The sequence below is a fragment of the Chelonia mydas genome, chromosome 1, assembly GCF_015237465.2.
Source record: "Chelonia mydas isolate rCheMyd1 chromosome 1, rCheMyd1.pri.v2, whole genome shotgun sequence".
In the NCBI taxonomy this organism is placed as follows: Eukaryota; Metazoa; Chordata; order Testudines; family Cheloniidae; genus Chelonia; species Chelonia mydas.
Genome location: NC_057849.1, coordinates 138687261 through 138705634, shown reverse-complemented (window position 1 = coordinate 138705634; position 18374 = coordinate 138687261). Strand labels below are relative to the sequence as shown.

The 18374-nt window shown below is 41.5% G+C and overlaps 1 protein-coding gene across 5 annotated transcripts in view; it reads right to left on the bottom strand.

The window, feature by feature from the left end:
• CNKSR2 (connector enhancer of kinase suppressor of Ras 2) overlaps positions 1–18374 on the bottom strand; it is a 379302-nt gene that overhangs the window by 290147 nt on the left and 70781 nt on the right. For 4 of the 5 annotated variants that reach the window (XM_037901608.2, XM_007070479.3, XM_027832677.3 and 1 more), the window contains exon 3: positions 1206–1408. In XM_037901608.2, the coding sequence (XP_037757536.1) occupies positions 1206–1408 (203 nt within the window). Of the gene's footprint in view, positions 1–1180; positions 1409–18374 lie in introns of those variants that run through there. The other variant, XM_043537970.1, reaches the window with a different exon arrangement.

The window sequence follows — 18374 nt, the reverse complement described above, 5'->3', positions numbered from 1 at the left end:
AAACACAGTATCTGTGTTATTTACACCATAACCAACAAATTATTCCTTAAACTGCAAGATGTCTCTTTTCCATTATTTGTTTTCCAATTTTAGCCCAATCTTTTCAAACTTCAATGGCAGTTATGGTTCCTACAGCAAAAGCAGGACTTTGAAGAATACATTCTTTAAAACTGGACAGGTACATATCTCACTTAAAACAAAACACTTCTGTCGAGAGAGTTTCTTTTAGGGGACAAAGGTAATTTTCCTGACAAAAAGAAAAAAAAGTATCCCTCCCCCCCCCCACACACACTTTTTTTTTTGCTTAATCTACAGTGTATCACAGCTTCAGTTGGTGATACACAAATATGAATTGCCCTTTACCAACAGCATACTCAAATCAAGACAAGACAAACAGCCTATTTATGTTGACTATAAAATGACTTGTGAGGTGTTTTTCTAAAGGCATACACTTAAAAGCAGAATCATTTTAACCACTTGAGAAATTGTAATAATCATCTTTACTACCTGGAGAGTCTCAGTGCCATGATGAATAAAATTGGAACATAGAAATGTAGTAAAAAGGTCAGTCCTGGTCCTGAATATTTGCATGGTATTGTAAAATAAGGGCATGATACAGCTCCCATTGATTTCAATGGGAGCCTTTCTATCTAGTCATCTGAGTTTGATCAAATCCTATGAGCGTAACATCAAAGGCAGCTGATCTGAAAAGTTCTATTTGTTTCTAGAGCTTCAAAGACATTCCATAACTGCACGTAAATAATTCCATAACTGCATGTAAAGACATTCCATAACTGCAACATAGATACCGTGGAACTATGTATTAACATTGGTACAATGACCAATAGGTTCAAAAATTTTACCAGTGCAATAAACATCAAAAGAACTTGTTTGAATTAAACAGTTCACTTAAAAGTTTGTCCCTGCACCAACATAAAAATTCATCAATTTGCCTTATCCAGTTTAGCCTTGATATTCAATTCCAGATAAGCCCACTGTTACAGTATTTTTAAAAATATGATCCTGAGTGCAGTCCAAACTGCATGCTAAAGCTTCATCTTTTTAAAAATCAATTCAAATTTCCATTCTTTAAAGTCAACTGGTGGTTTTAGCTTACACTTAAAATCAATATAAAATTATTTTAAAAGGTTTGTTTTGGGTGTGTGCATGAACTGGTTACCTGTGAAACATTTGGGAGATTTTACCTGTCCAACCAAGCCAGCAGACTTTTAGCTGCTCCAATCAGATCCACCACAGAGGTCAGGAAGTCATTTGGTAATTTTCGGCTGGTCCTGCCATCATAGTGACCACTCCTCCTCCTCCCAGTTATAAAGTTCTGCAGATTTTTGGCAGATGCGTTTAGCTTGTGAGAAAGGGTTTTTAGATTTTCTGTTTCCAAACCATAGTTCTGCATTTAAAAGAAATAAAATTGAAAGAAAGTTAGTACTTTTTGCCAAGATGTAGAACTGAAAAACAGTAATAATACTCTTATGCTTCGAAACTTAGCCATTCCTGATAATTAAGGTAGGAACATGCCTACTCATTAATGTGGGTTTTTGTTTTTTTTGTTTTTTTTTGTTCCTGGCATGTTCTGTTGCTACAGGATACAGAATAGAAATGGAAAAACAGCAAAACTGTAATTAATCTTTTAACTGTTTTAAAGTATAAAATCTGTGTGCTTAAAAATCAGAGCTACCATTGGAAAAAAAATTTTTAAACGTGCTTCTGCTCTGAAAAGTGGCTGTATAAAAGCAGTGCATTACTACCCAAGAGATCTGATGCCTATGGGACAGATTCTGATACCCTTACTCACCCTGAACAATACCTTACTTTACAATTAGTCCCATTAGTTTTCAGTGGGACCAAGATACTACACAACATCCAAATCTCACCTGGTGCATTCCAAATCACATTTGCTGACTTTTGTGAAAAGAGTTTTTACTCCTTTTTACTCCCATTAGTAGTATAGCAGAACTATGGAACACTGAGCACAATACAATTGTAGCTCACACCTCAACAGAATTGTTAACTACATTCCAATTTTAAAGCCAAATTCTGTACTGTAGTCCCCTGTACTGTGCAACCCCTTACACTGAAATTATGGACTCCTCCAATATGCAGCAGATATGCACTGAATTATACAGTAATATAAATTTATTACAAAAATTTGGTAATCCTTCCATTTTATGGAAATATTTCTGAAAAATGCATCATAAAATAAAATATAATTATCATATAAAATTCATGTTATTAACTGTACCTATACAATCAAATCCAGGAATGTCACTCTGAAGCCTAAAATGCCTGTTGACTCAATGTGAAGCATTGGAAGCAGCTACAAGCATGGTCAAGAGTTCTTTTTGTTCAGAATATCACCAGGCTGGATCATCACTGGGTTTTCAAAGTCTCTTACCATTATATTTTTAAGTTCTCAGCCATTTTGACTTTACAAATTTCACCCCTGTGGTGTACAGCTATAGTAAGGAATGTACCCATGCCTTGAAGCAGCGCAGGCCGAGGGATGTGCTGGCCGCCGCTTCCCACAGCCCCCATTGGCCTGGAGCAGCGAACCGCGGCCAGTGAGAGCTGCGATCGGCCGAACCTGTGGACTCTGCAGGTAAACAAACCAGCCCAGCCCACCAGGGGGCTTACCCTGCATGCCAAAGGTTGCCGATCCCTGTCCTAGACCATTGAGATATCAGAGGTAATTCAAACAATCACCACCCTTACTCTACAACTAATTTGCATACAACAGTTCAATAGCTGTATGACAGAGACTGCACTGATGGTGCATTACTTGGCCCAGCTACCACCCGTGTGCCCAACTGCCACAGCCATGCAGCACACACAAAACTCCCCCAGCACAACACAACCAGTATACACAATAACCTCAAACACAGAGAGTCCCTCAGTTCAGCACATACCCATCATTTCCCACAACTCTCCTAGCATAACACAACCTACACGCAAATCAACACCACCACTCACACAACACGACAAGTAGCACACATAATAACCCCAAAACTCACACCTAAGCCTATAATGTCTATCGAGTCATTGTGAAGCAATGGAAACAGCTACAAGCATGTTTGAGAGCTCCTATTTTTTAGAATGTCACCAGAGTCAATCCCTAAGATTTGTGGCCTCTTACCATCCAATTTTTAAACTCTCACCCATTTTTGGCTTTTTTACCCACATTACACCCATGCGACCGCACAGGCTTTCAGCAACTATTAATAGAATAAGGTCACCCAACATTTTCTGCTACTTCCGCAAAAACCCAACTTTTGACAAAAATAATTATGAAGAACCAGTTACCAAACACCTTCATCTCCTACCCTTGTGTCTGAAGGGTATTATAAATTATATTACTCCTGGGGGAATTCTGCCTCACTGCGCAAAATTTCCTTTCCCCCCACAAAAATGGGCTGCATAGCTGCTGGCTACCACTAGGGGGTGCTGGACCCAGCAGAGCCCAGCTCTCAAACAGAAGACACTGCTTGGGGGAGATAGGGAGTGGAAGCTGCAGGGTTCCCAGCAGTCGCAGTTCCCTTCACACAACCCCAGGACCCAGCATCAGGCTGTTTTTCCCTCTGCATCCCTGGGCTCTGGGAGGGTACGGGGTGCAAATGTCTGGGCTGGAGGGCTCCCCGTGGCTGGGCTCTGTGAGTAGGTAGGGTAGCTGTCTGGATTATGGGGGAACAGCTGGGTTCTGAGGGGACAGGGGTGCATGTGAGTGTCGGGGCTGTGGCTGGGCTCTGAGGAGTAGAGGATGAGAGTGTCTGGGCTGGGGGTGGCCCGCAGCTAGGTTCTAGGGGGAAGGGATGCAAGTGTGCGGGCTGGGGAAGGCATGGCTAGGCTCTGGGGGAGGAGGTGGTGTGAGTATCTGGGCTGGGGGGACACGACTGGGCTCTGGGGGGAGGGGGTGCAAGTGTCTCGACTGAGGGGTGCCCCACGGCTGGACTCAGGGGGAAAGGGAGTGGGGGTCTGGCCCCTTGGCTGGAGGGGAGAAGGCAGAGAAGCAGGAACTGGGTTATCGTAGGCGTTTCTTTAACTCTGCCCCTGGGAGAATTTTTGTGTGTCTGTATTGTTACAGACATATTTGCTGATAGGTATTTTGAAATAAATTACCAAAATAATTGAAACTGACATGATTGTGTAGTGTTAGTTTAACAAATAAAATACTAAAAAAATTGCAGAATTTTAAAATATTGTGTGAAGAATTTTTAATTTTTGGCACAGAATTTCCCCAGGAGTATTTTTAACCATCCTGTGAATAAGAGAGGAGATGGTTAGGATGTATATAATTTGCTCCTTGGGATCACTTCAGAGCAGAACTTCAGTAAAATGAATGGGTCTTAACAAGTTATTCAGGTGATAATAGAAAGGGAAGTTCACACTTGCTGCTGCTTATTAGCAGGATAGTTTTCTATAGGTACTGTTGATGGAGTGGTAGAATAGAAAGCAGACACCTCCCCTGGGGCTGAGATCCACATGGAAGAATCTGCCTCCTGCAAGCATTCCCTGACCACAGAAATACCGTGGGCCCTTTCACCACTGGCTGCCCCCTCTATCCCACACTTTTGGCTGGTGACACAGTCTCTGCTCCTGGAGAGGTGTTACAATGCGCCAAAGAGGAGCAACCTAAGAGCTTGTGCATGTTTCCCATCATCCTAGCCAGAGTCTCTTTTTACTTGCAAAAAGAAAAGGAGTACTTGTGGCACCTTGGAGACTTACAAATTTATTTGAGCATAAGCTTTCATGAGCTACAGCTCACTTCACTGCATGCATCCGATGAAGTGAGCTGTAGCTCACGAAAGCTTATGCTCAAATAAATTTGTTAGTCTCTAAGGTGCCACAAGTACTCCTTTTCTTTTTGCGGATACAGACTAACACGGCTGCTACTCTGAAACCTGTCATTTTTACTTGCAGTCATTCAGCAACTACACATTTACTTTTCACAGCAGAGCTGCACTTTAAGACTATTTGAATAATGTAGGGGGATTTAAGATAAATAAAGATTTATTTAAGGTAAATAAAAATAAACCACAGACACACATACAACCCTGAGAACCAGAGGCTTCAAGACAATCTTATCTATTGACCTACCACATATTTTCTGACTACAGAAGCTTTAATACTTAATTCTTAATTGTACAGTTGCTGACTTTTCTTCCTAGTCATACACAAGCCCTTAGAAAGGGACTTAATTGCTGATTAAATACACAGTATACTGAAGGCAATCATTTTTCTCCACTATTTAAAGATGCTATACCAATTATACGATAGATATATTTAGAATATAAATAGAAAAACTTTCTAAGCTAACATTAAAATTAACATAGAAAAAACAATGCATGCTTTGTAATGCAGTGAAAGAACTGACAGTAATTAATCACCTTATCAGAACCACTAAATTATGTTAGCACCATGGACAACAGATACAATAAAAATAGATTTGCTATGCCCAGTAGTTGGAGGGATATGATGAGCATAATAGCAGAACTAGGACTATTATTTTTCAGTAAACAGTAAGTTTGCTGATGAATGCATTTTTCAGGGCGTCAAAATTATTCACAAATTCAGGTCCAATTCAGCAAATAGATTTAGCCAGAAATTTTATTTTAAAAAGTCTAAACTGTCTGTTTTGACTATTTTGAACTGAAACATTTCATATCCAAATGCCATTTTGTTTCAAATTTAATTTAATTTTAATAAAATGGTGCAACATGCCTGAAAATGCCCAAAAGGAACAAAAACAAAACACTGAAAAGGTTTAATTTCTGCTCAAATTGTTTTGTTTGACCTGAGACAAAAGTGTTTTGGTTATTTTGTTGCAGCTAGAAAAACTGAAAAAAATTCAGTTTCAGTTCAGACCAAACCATTTTTTTTCCCCCCTGATTTTTTTGGTTCAGCCCCCAGACCAAAAACTCACTCAGCTCTAGCTAAAACACATAAGGAAAAGGTTGAAGAACCGAACGCCATCTCTTTCTTGTCTGGTCATCTCTCCCAAATGTCTGGTTCAATTCACCACAAACAACGCAGGAAACAAATGAACGAAGAAGTTACACTGGGCTAAGATCTGGCATGTGAAATTTCATACAAGATCATTCTGGGTTTGGCAAAGTTAAAGGACGGGAATCATGCTTATGCCAGTAAGCAGTATTCCTCAAACTACAGAGGGACTGGTATCTCCATAATAAACCTTTAATGTTGAGAAGTCAATTAAAATTATATTTTTAAACACACACAAACTTACTTAACAGTTCATCATCAGTGAAGATGCTGTCAAGCAGCTACATGTGGTTATCAAATCACCTCCTAGTCTTCTGCAAACTAGTGATGAAGGTTTATGTTTTCTTATCAGTTCTTCAGACAGTGTATCTTAACTGTTCCAAACCCTTTGTTTTAGAGAATTATTTTTCAAAATAGAATTTGTATTTGAAAACTGACCATAAATAATATTGCTTTTATTGTATTGCCCTGAGTGCACATGGTAAGACTTCTAAGTGCAGTCATAACAACAACACTATACAGGGACTATCAACTCCATGATCTATCTGATTAAGCCTCTTTTATATAAATCAAAACAAAATGTCCTATAACTACAAGCTTATATTCATGTTCTGTTCACCATCACAAAACATTTCGTTCACATTTCTCTTCCGCTATGCTACATATCTCTGTTTAGGTTTATTATAGCACAAATTCACTTGCATTTCTTCAGAAATTTAATCTCTCACACTGTTAATTTCTGCTCATTTTCCAAATTTCTCTTATATATGTTGATACTTTAGATAAAAACCCAACTGAGGCAGAGATAACTAATTATACTCCAAAGATTCAATGTTTTTTTCACCTCTTCTTCTAGAGTACTACATCTTTAATGCATCCCCATTCGCATGCTATTTTAGCACATGAGATATGTAAATGATTAAGTCAATATCTGGAAACTGGCAAAATCTAAGAGTAACAACCACAAAAAAGATGAAGATGCAACCATAAACAAAAGTATCTTTGCTCTTGAGATTTTTGTTTAAACCAGCTACCAGATCTTTATAGCTAAACTTAAAAAATGCAAATTGCTTGTATGTTGTTGTGGGAGGAGGGAGGTGAGCAATTATGTGATTTTGGCAGTGTGGTCTAGTTGATAGGGCACTAGGCTGAGAGACAGTATACTTTAGTTCTGGCTCTGCCCCTGACCTGCTGAGACAATCTGGACAAGTCACTTCATCTGTTCCTCCCCCGCCCCCCCCCACTTCCTCTGTCTGTCTTGTCTATTTAGGCTGTAAGCTCTTTAACACAGTTATGTGCTTGTACAATGCCTAGCACAGTGGCACTCCAACCAAGGTTTAGGCCTTGAATTCTACTATAATGCAAATAATTAAACTAATAATAATATGCAATTTGCTCAATTCTTCACTTTTACATCAAGGCATACAGGCTTAGAATACTATTCTTAATACACTTTTGCTACATTTGAATGATGAGGTAAAATGCCATACAGATTTACATTAACAAAATACTTAGAAAAGTACTTACTATAAAAAGCTTAGGGCCATAAGTTAAAGATGCACATTTTGACTATTTAAAGATTGTCTGTCTTTCTTTTGGATGTCTTCCCTCATTGGCACAGGTGGGGGAGGGGAAATAATGATGGTAAAAACAACAAAACCTGTTGCTCTTATAGAACCATCACCTGCTCTCATTTAAAAAAAATAAAATAATCAGGAGCACAAGCTAGTGCCTGACATCAATAAATTTTAGAACTATTTTATATTAGCAGTGGAGTCTATTTCAATGAAGTCTCTATGCAAAATAGAACCCAGTTATAGCAAGGAGTGTGACTATAGATATATCAAATTTCCACCAGAATATCATTTTGCACAGCTGTAAAAAATACCTTTAAAACAGTGGGCAAACTAACAACCCTCTTTCCCTCATCACTGGGCTATATTAAAAAGAAAAGTTGTACATGTTAAGCTTGAAAAAACTTGCCCAAGTAATAATTCCCAAGTCTGATCATAATTTAAATTTGGAAATGCATCACCATCAATGTGGGTTTCTAAGCAAAACTATGCATTTATTTTCAAGCAACAGAAAAAGACATAATTGCATACTATGGAAAATATTATGGTTCCACAATCCAAAATAAAAACCAACCACTGAAGAATTACCAGAGATTAAACAAGTTCAGAAATCTGTTTTTACAACTGAAAGACATGAATGACTGAACTCCATTGCAACAGGAGTTACCCTAATCATACCACAATACTGCAGTAATGGGTCTAAAGGAGTCTTCTATAACCATCAGAAAACAAGTACCTGAGGAAACTAAACGATAACAGAAAGCTGTGAAGCTTAGCAGCAGGTGTTTGAGCTAAAATTTTACCAGTTAATTGCTTTTCTACATCTTCATATGACAGTTTGTGAGTGATGAATTGCAGTTCCTTCTCAAATTGACACGCAGCAGCACCAATCACCATCAATTATTTCTATATTTTGTGCGGGGCCCCAGCCTACTCATTCTGCCTGCAAATGCTCTGTGCCATTTGTAGGGCCCTACCAAATTCATGGCCATGAAAAACGTGTCACGAACTATGAACTCTGGTCTCCCACTGTGAAATCTGCTCTTTTGTGTGCTTTAACCACATACTACACAGATTTCACAGGGGAGACCAGCTTTACTCAAATTGGGGATCCTCATCCAAAAGGGAGTTCTAGGGAAGTCGCAAGGCTATTTTAGGGGGACTGTGGTTTTGCCACCCTTACTTCTGCGCTGCCTTCAGAGCTGGGTGACCGAAGAGCAGCAGCTGCTGGCTGGAAAGTGGCAGCTGTTGGCCAGGCGCTCAGCTCTGAAAGCGGCACCCCACCAGCAGCAGTGCAGAAGTAAGGGTGACAATACCCTACCATGCCACCCTTACTTCTGCGCTGTTGCCTTCAGAGCTGGGTGGCCAGAGAGTGGCGGCTGCTGACTGAGGGCCCAGCTCTGCAAGCAGCAGTGCAGAAGTAAGGGCAGCACTGTATGGCATCGTCACCCTTACTTCTGCACTGCTGCTGGCGGCAGCTCTGCCTTCACAGCTGGGCTCCAAGCCAACAGTCGCCACTCTACAGCTGCCTGGCTCTGAAAGCAGCGCCACCACCAGCAGCAGCACAGAAGTACAGGTAGCAATACTGCAAAGCCCCCTACAATAACCTTATGACACCTCCCGGCACACAACTCCTTTCTGGGTCAGGACCCCTACAATTACAACACTGTGAAATTTCAGATTTAAATAGCTGAAATCATGAAATTAATTATTTTTAAAATCCTATAACCACAAAATTGACCAAAATGGACCTTGAATTTGGTAGAGCCCTAGCCATTTGATGCCATGAGGAGAAAAGCTGAATAAAAACACTTTGGACTAGCTTGAACAAAGTTGCTTAACTACCAAAACAAAACAAAAAAGCCCACTTCAAAAACACAAACCTAAGAAAAACTAGCGGAACATTTGCTAATAGGCTGAAGCACTTCACACCGCCGCATAGATAAGTAGAACGGCTGGCTGTTCCAAACTGGTGTACAGATATAGCGTTAACCCTAGCATATCTGTTCTGTCAGCACACCAGTTTAAAGCTGCTGGGATCCAAGCCTCAGTTCCAATAGCAGTTTCTCAGCCCTTTAAAATAGATGGGTGGATCATAGTTTCTTACACTGGCACTACTGCCCTGATGTCTTTGAGCACATCTGAGATCAAGGTCACTGCATGTCTTTTAAAAACACACAAGGTAGAGGAAGGACCATATGCAAGGACCACCTTGCATAATTCCCTCAACCATTGTTTCTCCCTTTTCACCACAGAAAGCTGCTGCAATCCACGTGGAGGAAGTATACATATTCATTGACCAGAATGGCTTTGCTGCTATGTAGATTCACTTGAACTCTCTAGCAAAGACAACTGACAATCCCATTGTGTGTTCCATCCACTAAGTGATAAAAGTGGTTCTGACCGGCAGAAATCTTTACCCCTTATAGTAGATGTAAAAAAAGGGATACCATTTCCCCTAGAGGACAAAAAACCAGAAATGCCTGAGAAATTATTTCGTTTAGGTGAAAAATAAGCATTACCCAAACCACAAAGAATAGGACTACTCTACAGAACACAGGAGTAGATATTACTGCAAATATTTCTGCTTGAGGCAAAGGAAAAAATAGGAACAGAACTAGGACAGGAATATATAGAACCTCAATGACGGTGATTTATTGAGCTGCTCCCTCCCACCTGGAGGAGGCAGCAAGAGCACTAGACATCTGGTTTTCGACTGGAACACCCGGTCGAAAAGGGACCCTGGTGGCTCCAGTCAGCACTGCTGACCGAGCCGCTGAAAGTCCAGTCAGCGGCGTAGTGTGGCTAAGGCAGGCTCCCTGCCTGCCTTGGCTCCCTGCAACCCCCGGAAGTGGACGGCATGTCCAGCTCCTAGGCACCAGGGCAGCCCTGGGGACTCTCTGCACTGCCCCTGCCCAAAACGCCAGCTCCAGAGCTCCCATTGGTCAGGAACCGCGGCCCCTGCGCCTAGGAGACGGCTATGCCGGCTGCTTCCGGGAGTCTCCTGAGGTAAACACCACCCAGCCAGAGCCTGCATCCCGAACCTCTGCCCAACCCTGAACCCCTTCCCACATCCTAAACCCCTCATTTCTGGCCCCACTCCAGAGCCCACACCCCCTCCTCCACCCCATCCCCTGACCCAGCCCGGTGAAAGTGAGTGAGGGTGGGGGAGAGCAAGCGATGAAAGGAGGGGGGACGGAGTGAGCGGGGGTAGGGTCTCGGGGAAGGGATGGGGCCTCATGGCAGGTAGCAGGGCAGGGATATTTGGTTTTCTGCAATTAGAAAGTTAACAACCCTAAGCAGCAGCAGCAGCAGCTGAGTGAATAACAGAAGTAGAAGATTTGTTTTCCCTCTGGCAAATATTTGTCATTACACCTAAAACATTTTTAAAGACAAGGATAATTATGGATCTTTTAAAAAATGCTTTTAGTTTAAATAATCAAGACAGCCTTTTGAAAATATAACTGCTAAAGTCTACAAGATAACTGCACTACATCCTAAATAATAAATTACATATTTAGGAATGTAAGTTCTTGATTATGCCTGACATTTCTCGATGACATGAATAAAATTTACAAGGATGAAGTTATACATTTTCTTTCCTCTAAATTATTATTTTACCCATTCTCTGAATGAGTCAGTGTCTTGTGAAAAACATTCTGTGTGATTGTATAATTAAAGACTGTATAATGATACAAATGCACAGGGAGGGCCAAATTAAGGTTTCATGCAACCTTAATTCTGGCATTTTCCAACTTTTAAGTGCTTGATTTTTCAGCCCTAATAATGTTCTTTAAAAAATTATCTTAAAAGAAGACAAATAAAAACATTCCATCATGTGGAATATTGACACCACATGGTACATCATCAAGGTTTGAATATTTCGACACACAAAACTCTACCATTTGAAGTAATAGAGTAAATGGTAGATGTAGTAGACTGTTATCCTCTATCGGGAGCAGACAACAGGGGAGAGAAGAGATACATACTTTGCTACTGGAATTCAGTTATTTGCTGACAGCAGAGGAATGTGAAGACTCAGAATTTCTGAGTTCAATTCCAGGTTCTAGAGGGTAGTATGTGCTCTAGTGGTTATTGACCTTTCTGCCCCTCTGCCCCTAGCCTCACTCATCCTCTACTTCTATCCAAACCCCCACCATACCTCACCACCAGCTCCTGCTCACTCTGCTCTGATTCACTCCCAAGCTCCTGGCCCCCTCCTGTTGTAGCTTGTGGAACCCTCTCTTCCCTTGTCCCCCTACCCCATCACATTTCTCACCTCTCTACATTCCAGTGTAGCTGCCTCCTCCTTTTCAACCTCACTGAATGGGTGCTAGACAGGAATAATTGAGAGCACAGAAAAGTCAGTCTGCCTGCTCTCAGTTCCTGTGCCCAGGGCCACAGAGGACCCAATCAGCCAGGAGAAGCAATTACTGGAAAAGTCCTGGTCAGCCCCTGTTGCTCGCTGAAGATGGAGCATGCTCAATACAAACAGATTCTCTGGAGGAGAATTTAGCCACCAAACTGAACAAGTCTCTACTGAGCTTATGCAAACTGAGATTTTCAGAGACTTAAAACTTGGCCAAATTTGGGTCAGTTTTTGCAAAGACAGTGCCCTGACACCAGGGCAACCACCTTGCCAAATTTCAAGTCTGCTGCAAAGCAAGGAGGTATTTGATGAAACGGTTGCAAAATTTGTGTGTGCGTGTGTTTTAACATAGGCCAGGGGTTCCCAAACTTGGTTTGCGACTTGTTCAGGATAAGCCCTTGGTGCGCTGCATAGTGCTTTGTTTACCTGAGCGTCCACAGGTACGGCCACTCTCAACACCCAGTGGCCGCGGTTCACCGTTCCCAGCCAATGGGAGCTGCGGGAAATGGCATGGCCCCGGCCACCGCTTCCCGCAGCGCGACTGGCCAGGAACGGCGAACTATGGCCACTGGGAGCTGCGAGTGGCCGTACTTGCAGACGCTCAGGTAAACAAAGCGTCTCGTGGCCCACCAGGGGTTTACCCTGAACAAGCGACAAACCAAGTTTGGGAACCCCTGACATAGGAAAACAATATTTTTCCCAAGCTTCGTTCTCAGAAATAGCTGAACCATTTTAGCTGAAGCAAAAAACAAAACAAAAAAAGCCTGAGGCAAACAGCCGGCATTGAAAATTTCACCCCAACCGGTTAGATATTTGCAAAGTTATAAACATATAAACAACTGAAAACAGGCTCTTACAATGGGAAGTGTTGGGCATCCTTAACCACAGACATTGCTACCAGCTGCATCGAGAATATATATTTCTCAGTGCCACCTCTCCCAGGGTCTTTAAATGCCAACACAAAGTTTAAGAAGCGTATCATCCTTCCTCCTCATTGAAGAATCACTGCCAAGCAGGTTAATCTACAGTGTTCAAATTATGCTGTTTTATAAGTGTACACTGTGTGCTCCTCACACCATCTTCATAAATACAAAACAATAAGATGACTAGCTTTGTTTCAATAATTATTTATTCCAAAAGATTTATTTAATTACTGAGAGATACAAGATGGTCCAATCTTTTATTGGACCAACTTCTGTTGATGGAAGAGACAAGCTTTGGAGCTTCACAGAGCTCTTCTGCAGGTAACCAGAGTGCCACAGAATGACACAGCTAAATACAAGGTGGAACAGATTGTTAAGCATAAAAGGTAAACATATGTTGCAAGAAACCACTTAAAATGAAGTGGGCAATTAACACCTCTTCAGTCTCAAAACAAAAAGAGGTTACTAGGTTATAAATTGTTGTAATGAACCATAAAACCAGTCTCTACTGAGACCATGGTTTTTAGTGTCTACCAGAAGTTATGAAGTTTCCAGGCTTGTCTTTTGAAAGTGAAGTACAGGTTTCCTCTGAGGACAAGGACTAAGAGGTCAGATATGAAGTTATCACATTTTGAAAAGTATTTGCCCGTAGGGCTAGATAATAAGACAGAAAATATCATATTGCCTCTCTATAAATCCATGGGGCGCCCACATCTTGAATATTGCATGCAGATGTGGTCTCCCCATCTCAAAAAAAAAAGATATATTGGAATTGGAAAAGGTTCAGAAAAGGGAAACAAAAATTACTAGGACTATGGAACGGCTTCCGTATGAGGAGAGATTAATAAGACTTGGACTTTTCAGCTTGGAAAAGAGACAACTAAGGAGGATATGATTGAGGTCTATAAAATCATGATGGGTGTGAAGAAAGTAAATAAGGAAGTGTTATTTACTCCTCCTCATAAGACAAGAACTAGGGGTCACCAAATGAAATTAATAGACAGCAGGTTTAGAACAAAACAAAAGGAAGTATTTCTTCACAGTCAACCTAGGGAACTCTTTGCCAGAGAATGTTCTGAAGGCCAAAACTATACAGGGTTAAAAAAAGAACGAAATAAGTTCTTGGAGGATAAGCCCATCAATGGCTATTAGCCAGGATGGGCAGCGATGGTGTCCTTAGCCTCTGTTTGCCAAAAGTTCGGAATGAGCAACAGAGAATGGATCGCTTGATGATTACCTGTTCTGTTTGTTCCCCCTGGGGCACCGGGCATTGGTGTCGGAAGACAGGATACTGGGCTAGATGTACCTTTGGTTTGACCCAGTATGGCCGTTCTTATGACATCATTTTTTTGTTTGAGTTCGTTGGAGAGCATGATTGCTTGGTTCCACCCACACAGCTGTAGTTGGAGCATTTGATGCACTGCTTGAGGTACACCACACGTTGTGATAGGCCATGAATCTTGTGTAAGGACCCAGGAATCTTGAAAGGTGTGTTGTAGAGGGTATTTATTATTGTAGCAATGGAAACGCATCTGCAAGTTTTGCATCTCTTGTTTTGGTAGGGTCTGGTCCTGCTTTGCATTGGTGTGTCCTGGTCTGTGGGGAGCTTGCTTCTGATGATAAACTTGGTGAGTTTGGGGGCAGGGGTTGTTTGAAGGCCAGAAGAGGAGGTCTGGAAAAGATTTCTTTCAGAATGTGGTCCCCATCAAGCATGGGTTATAACTGTTTGATGATACTCCATATGCTACTCCTTATGCTTAGCAGTCTGTCCCAACTTGTAATTTAGCTGTGACACTCTGGATACCTTTTACAGACCTAAAGAAGAGCTCTGTGAAGCTCCAGAGCTTGTCTCTTCCACCAACAGAAGTTGGTCCAATAAAAGATATTACTTTGCCCATCTTTTGTCTCTCCTCAGATCAACACAGCTACAACAACACTTCTCTTATTACTAACATTTGCTATGAGATTTTGCTGACTGAAAAACAAACTATGCCGAAGTGATTGAAATGTTTATCAATACAATCCTGCTAAAGGAAGGGCTAAAAAGGGAAAGCAATTCTGCACAACTCCTTGGAGTTTGAGAGTCTCACATAAATGATGATCTTGGTCCCAGCAATCCCATCTGTGCTTTTCAGATAGCGACTTCTGTATCACTGCACTATCTTCTGGGACATCAGAAATGCAAATTCTCCTTATGACACTGAAGATTATCACTAATAAAGCATGTATACAATTATTTTGTTAGTCCAATTCAATCAGAGACCATAAAACAAAGCAATAATTACTTATTTTTCTGTATGTTCTCTCAAATAGATAACTGTGGTCCTAGTTAGACAATTGCTCTCATTCCTCTAGAACTTCATATGTCAGAATACCATTGTATGGTAGTAAACATCACACCCAGATCTCAGACTAATATCTTAAAAGAAGCAGTAAAACCACTGGCATTGTCATGAATGTGACACCAGTTTAAATCTTGTTATTCCATAATGGACATCTTTAAACACCAATTCCTCTGAATGGGTGTGCACCTTTTTAAACTCTCATAAGCAGCCACCAAAGTTAAATATATAAAAATTAAGATCCACAACACAGACTGTAAACCCCTTAATTTCACATGGAGGGGGAGGCAAAGGCAGTTTTGTGCACAGGCCTACAGAAAGGGAAATCAGGTAACATCACAGTGCCATCCTCCTCCCTCCTACATGGGTTTGAGGCACATGTGTGGGGAAGGATGGAGGCTGGGTGGACCAGGAGAAAACTGAATAAGCTAAAGACAAAAGGGAATAATCATCCCCAACAGGTCCCTTCAAAGACTCCCCATAAAAGGTAATTCAGCTTTGAGGTGTGTTATCTTTTCCCCAGAACCTCCTCTCAGAAGTCCTGGTGCCACATGGGGCTATAAAAAGAAAAGGAGTACTTGTGGCACCTTAGAGACTAACAAATTTATTTGATCATAAGCTTTTGTGAGCTACAGCTCACTTCATCGGATGGGGCTATAAGGAGTTCCTAGTGACATAGCTCCAATGGCAACACCAGAAAAAAGCCCATGCATGAACACAGCCCCTCCAACCGGATGCCTGGCCTCCCACAGCTCCCTGGGAATCCATCAAGTTTGGTGACCGTTTCCATGGCCTTATTCCCACGGGGAAGAAGGCCTGAGAGAAACATGTGCATGGGATATCTCTGCAAATGGATCCTCTCCTCACTGAGGTTTTCATCTCTTGAGGCTGCTACCCATGGTTTCTCTGTTTTTGTCATTTTGTGTGAAGGGGGGGATCATTTGTGCCTCTAGCATTAACATAATTTTCCTTCTAAGTGAACTGTCCAACTACACCTTAAAAAACCAATAAGAACCTTCAAAGTGACCTGTGTGGGCTATTGGCGATATCCTTTTACTTCCTCATTTTATTGACCAGTTATGGACTTTTGATTCTGTTGTTTAATTCAGGCCAAAGATGGGAAAGGAACAGCCATATGAATGCAACTGTAGCTTATGAAGGCCAATGATAAAAGGGATAAGTAATTTTACTCCTATGAACAAGAAAATATTGCCAATAAATCTTAACTTTAGTACATATGATCTTCCGTTCCTAAATGGAATCTTCTCTCAGTAGCACAAGGATGATTAAGTTTAATGTTCACCATTAATGACAAATGTAATTTTGAGATCTAACTACTGATAAAAGGCAGGGGAAAGGATTTCTACCTAAGAAATGGTTTCAGAAGATGAGATTAAGACAAAAAGTATATTCTTATGAGGAATAATTCATGGATAAAGTAGTTCTATTCTTCCATGCATTTGCACAGAAATGTTTCATGTTAGTGATAACTAATTTCATAATGGGTGCACATCAATATTTTCTCCAGCAAATCACACTGATGCCTTGTCTGCAGTAATCCTCAAGGTTCACAATTTTGAATGCACCGAATATAACCGAGTTCTAGTCCCAGCCATAGCAATTTAAGCAACTGACATTAAGTAAGTTTCTAAGGATGCCGTATCTGCTACTTTCCACATGACCTATGCAAGACTCAAAGTAAAAAATATCTATTATTTCCTTCTTTTAGAGGGGGTTTCCTTTCCCCACCACCACATTCTCCATCAATAGATTGCACTTCAAGGATGGTTTCATTAAGTGACCGATCTTCAGTCCAGATCTTCAGCTGGTGTAAATCAGTGAAGCTATGCTAATTTATACCATCCGAAGGTCTGACTCATAGTTTTTAAAATGCCATCAAGAAACAGCCTCCAAAATCCCAATCCACAGAACTTTTAAACATAAAAACATAAGAATGGCTATACCAGGTCAGACCAATGGTCCAGTGGCCAGTACCAGAGTTTCAGAGGGAATGAACAGAACAGGGCAATTATCAAATGATCCACCCCATATTGTCTACACTCAGCTTCTGGCAGTCAGAGGTTTAGGGACATGCAGAGCATAGGGTTGCATCCATGATCATATTGGCCAATAGCCATTGAGGAACCCTTCCACCATGAACGTATCTAATTCTTTTTTGATTCCAGTTATACTTTTGGCCTTTAAACCTAGTGCCTAATAATATCTTTGAGTGATCCCTAATTCTTGTGCTATGTGAAGATTCAAACACCACTTCCTTATTCACTTTCTTCACACCAGTCATGATTTTACAGACCTCTATCATATCCGCACCCCCGGTCATCTTTTTTGTAAGATGAACAGTCCTAGCCTTTTAAATCTCTCCTTATATGGAAGTTGTTGGGCTCTTACCATTCACCAGGCTCCAGCTGTTAGTCCCTGTGGGGCTGGGGAGGGACAGGACTCTCTCTTCCCCTGCATGAGCTGCTTCCGGGGCTGGTTCAGACCCACCTCTGGGAACCTGGGAACAGGAACAGGAAGCTCTGCGGCTGCCACCCTGACTTCTGCGCTGCTTTCAGAGCTAGGCTCCTAGCCAGAAACTGTGGAGCATCCTGCCGCAGCTTCCAGCTGGGCTCTGAAGGCAGCACACCCGTGGAGCTTCCTGAAGCTCTGGGGGTTCCCAAAGGTGGGTCTGAACCAGCCCCGGAAGCGGCCCCTGGAGGGTAAGAGGAAGTGCCGCCCCTCTCCAGCCCAGCCAGGACTAGCAGCTGGAGCCCGGTGCATGGTAGGAGCCCGCCTCCACTACAATAGCCAGATTTCATGGGGGAGATCAGATTTCATGGTCCATGATGTGCTTCTCATGACCATAAATTTGATAGGGCCCAAACCATAATTAATGGTTTCATACTGCCTTTCAAGGGTATACAGACATAAATGAGGCAAAGTGTGCAAACTTCTGGAACTGCACTCAGTCTAAGCAGTCTGTCATAAATGAAGGAGTTGACCTACATTAGTTAGGAGTGTTAATCAGGTCCTGGGACTAATATAATTATTTGGGAAGTAGGTTAAAAGTGTTGACTGCTATAAATCCATTGGAAAGGAGACCTGGGTGAATTGGCACATAAGTAACTGACCAAACTGTGTCTTGTGCTCT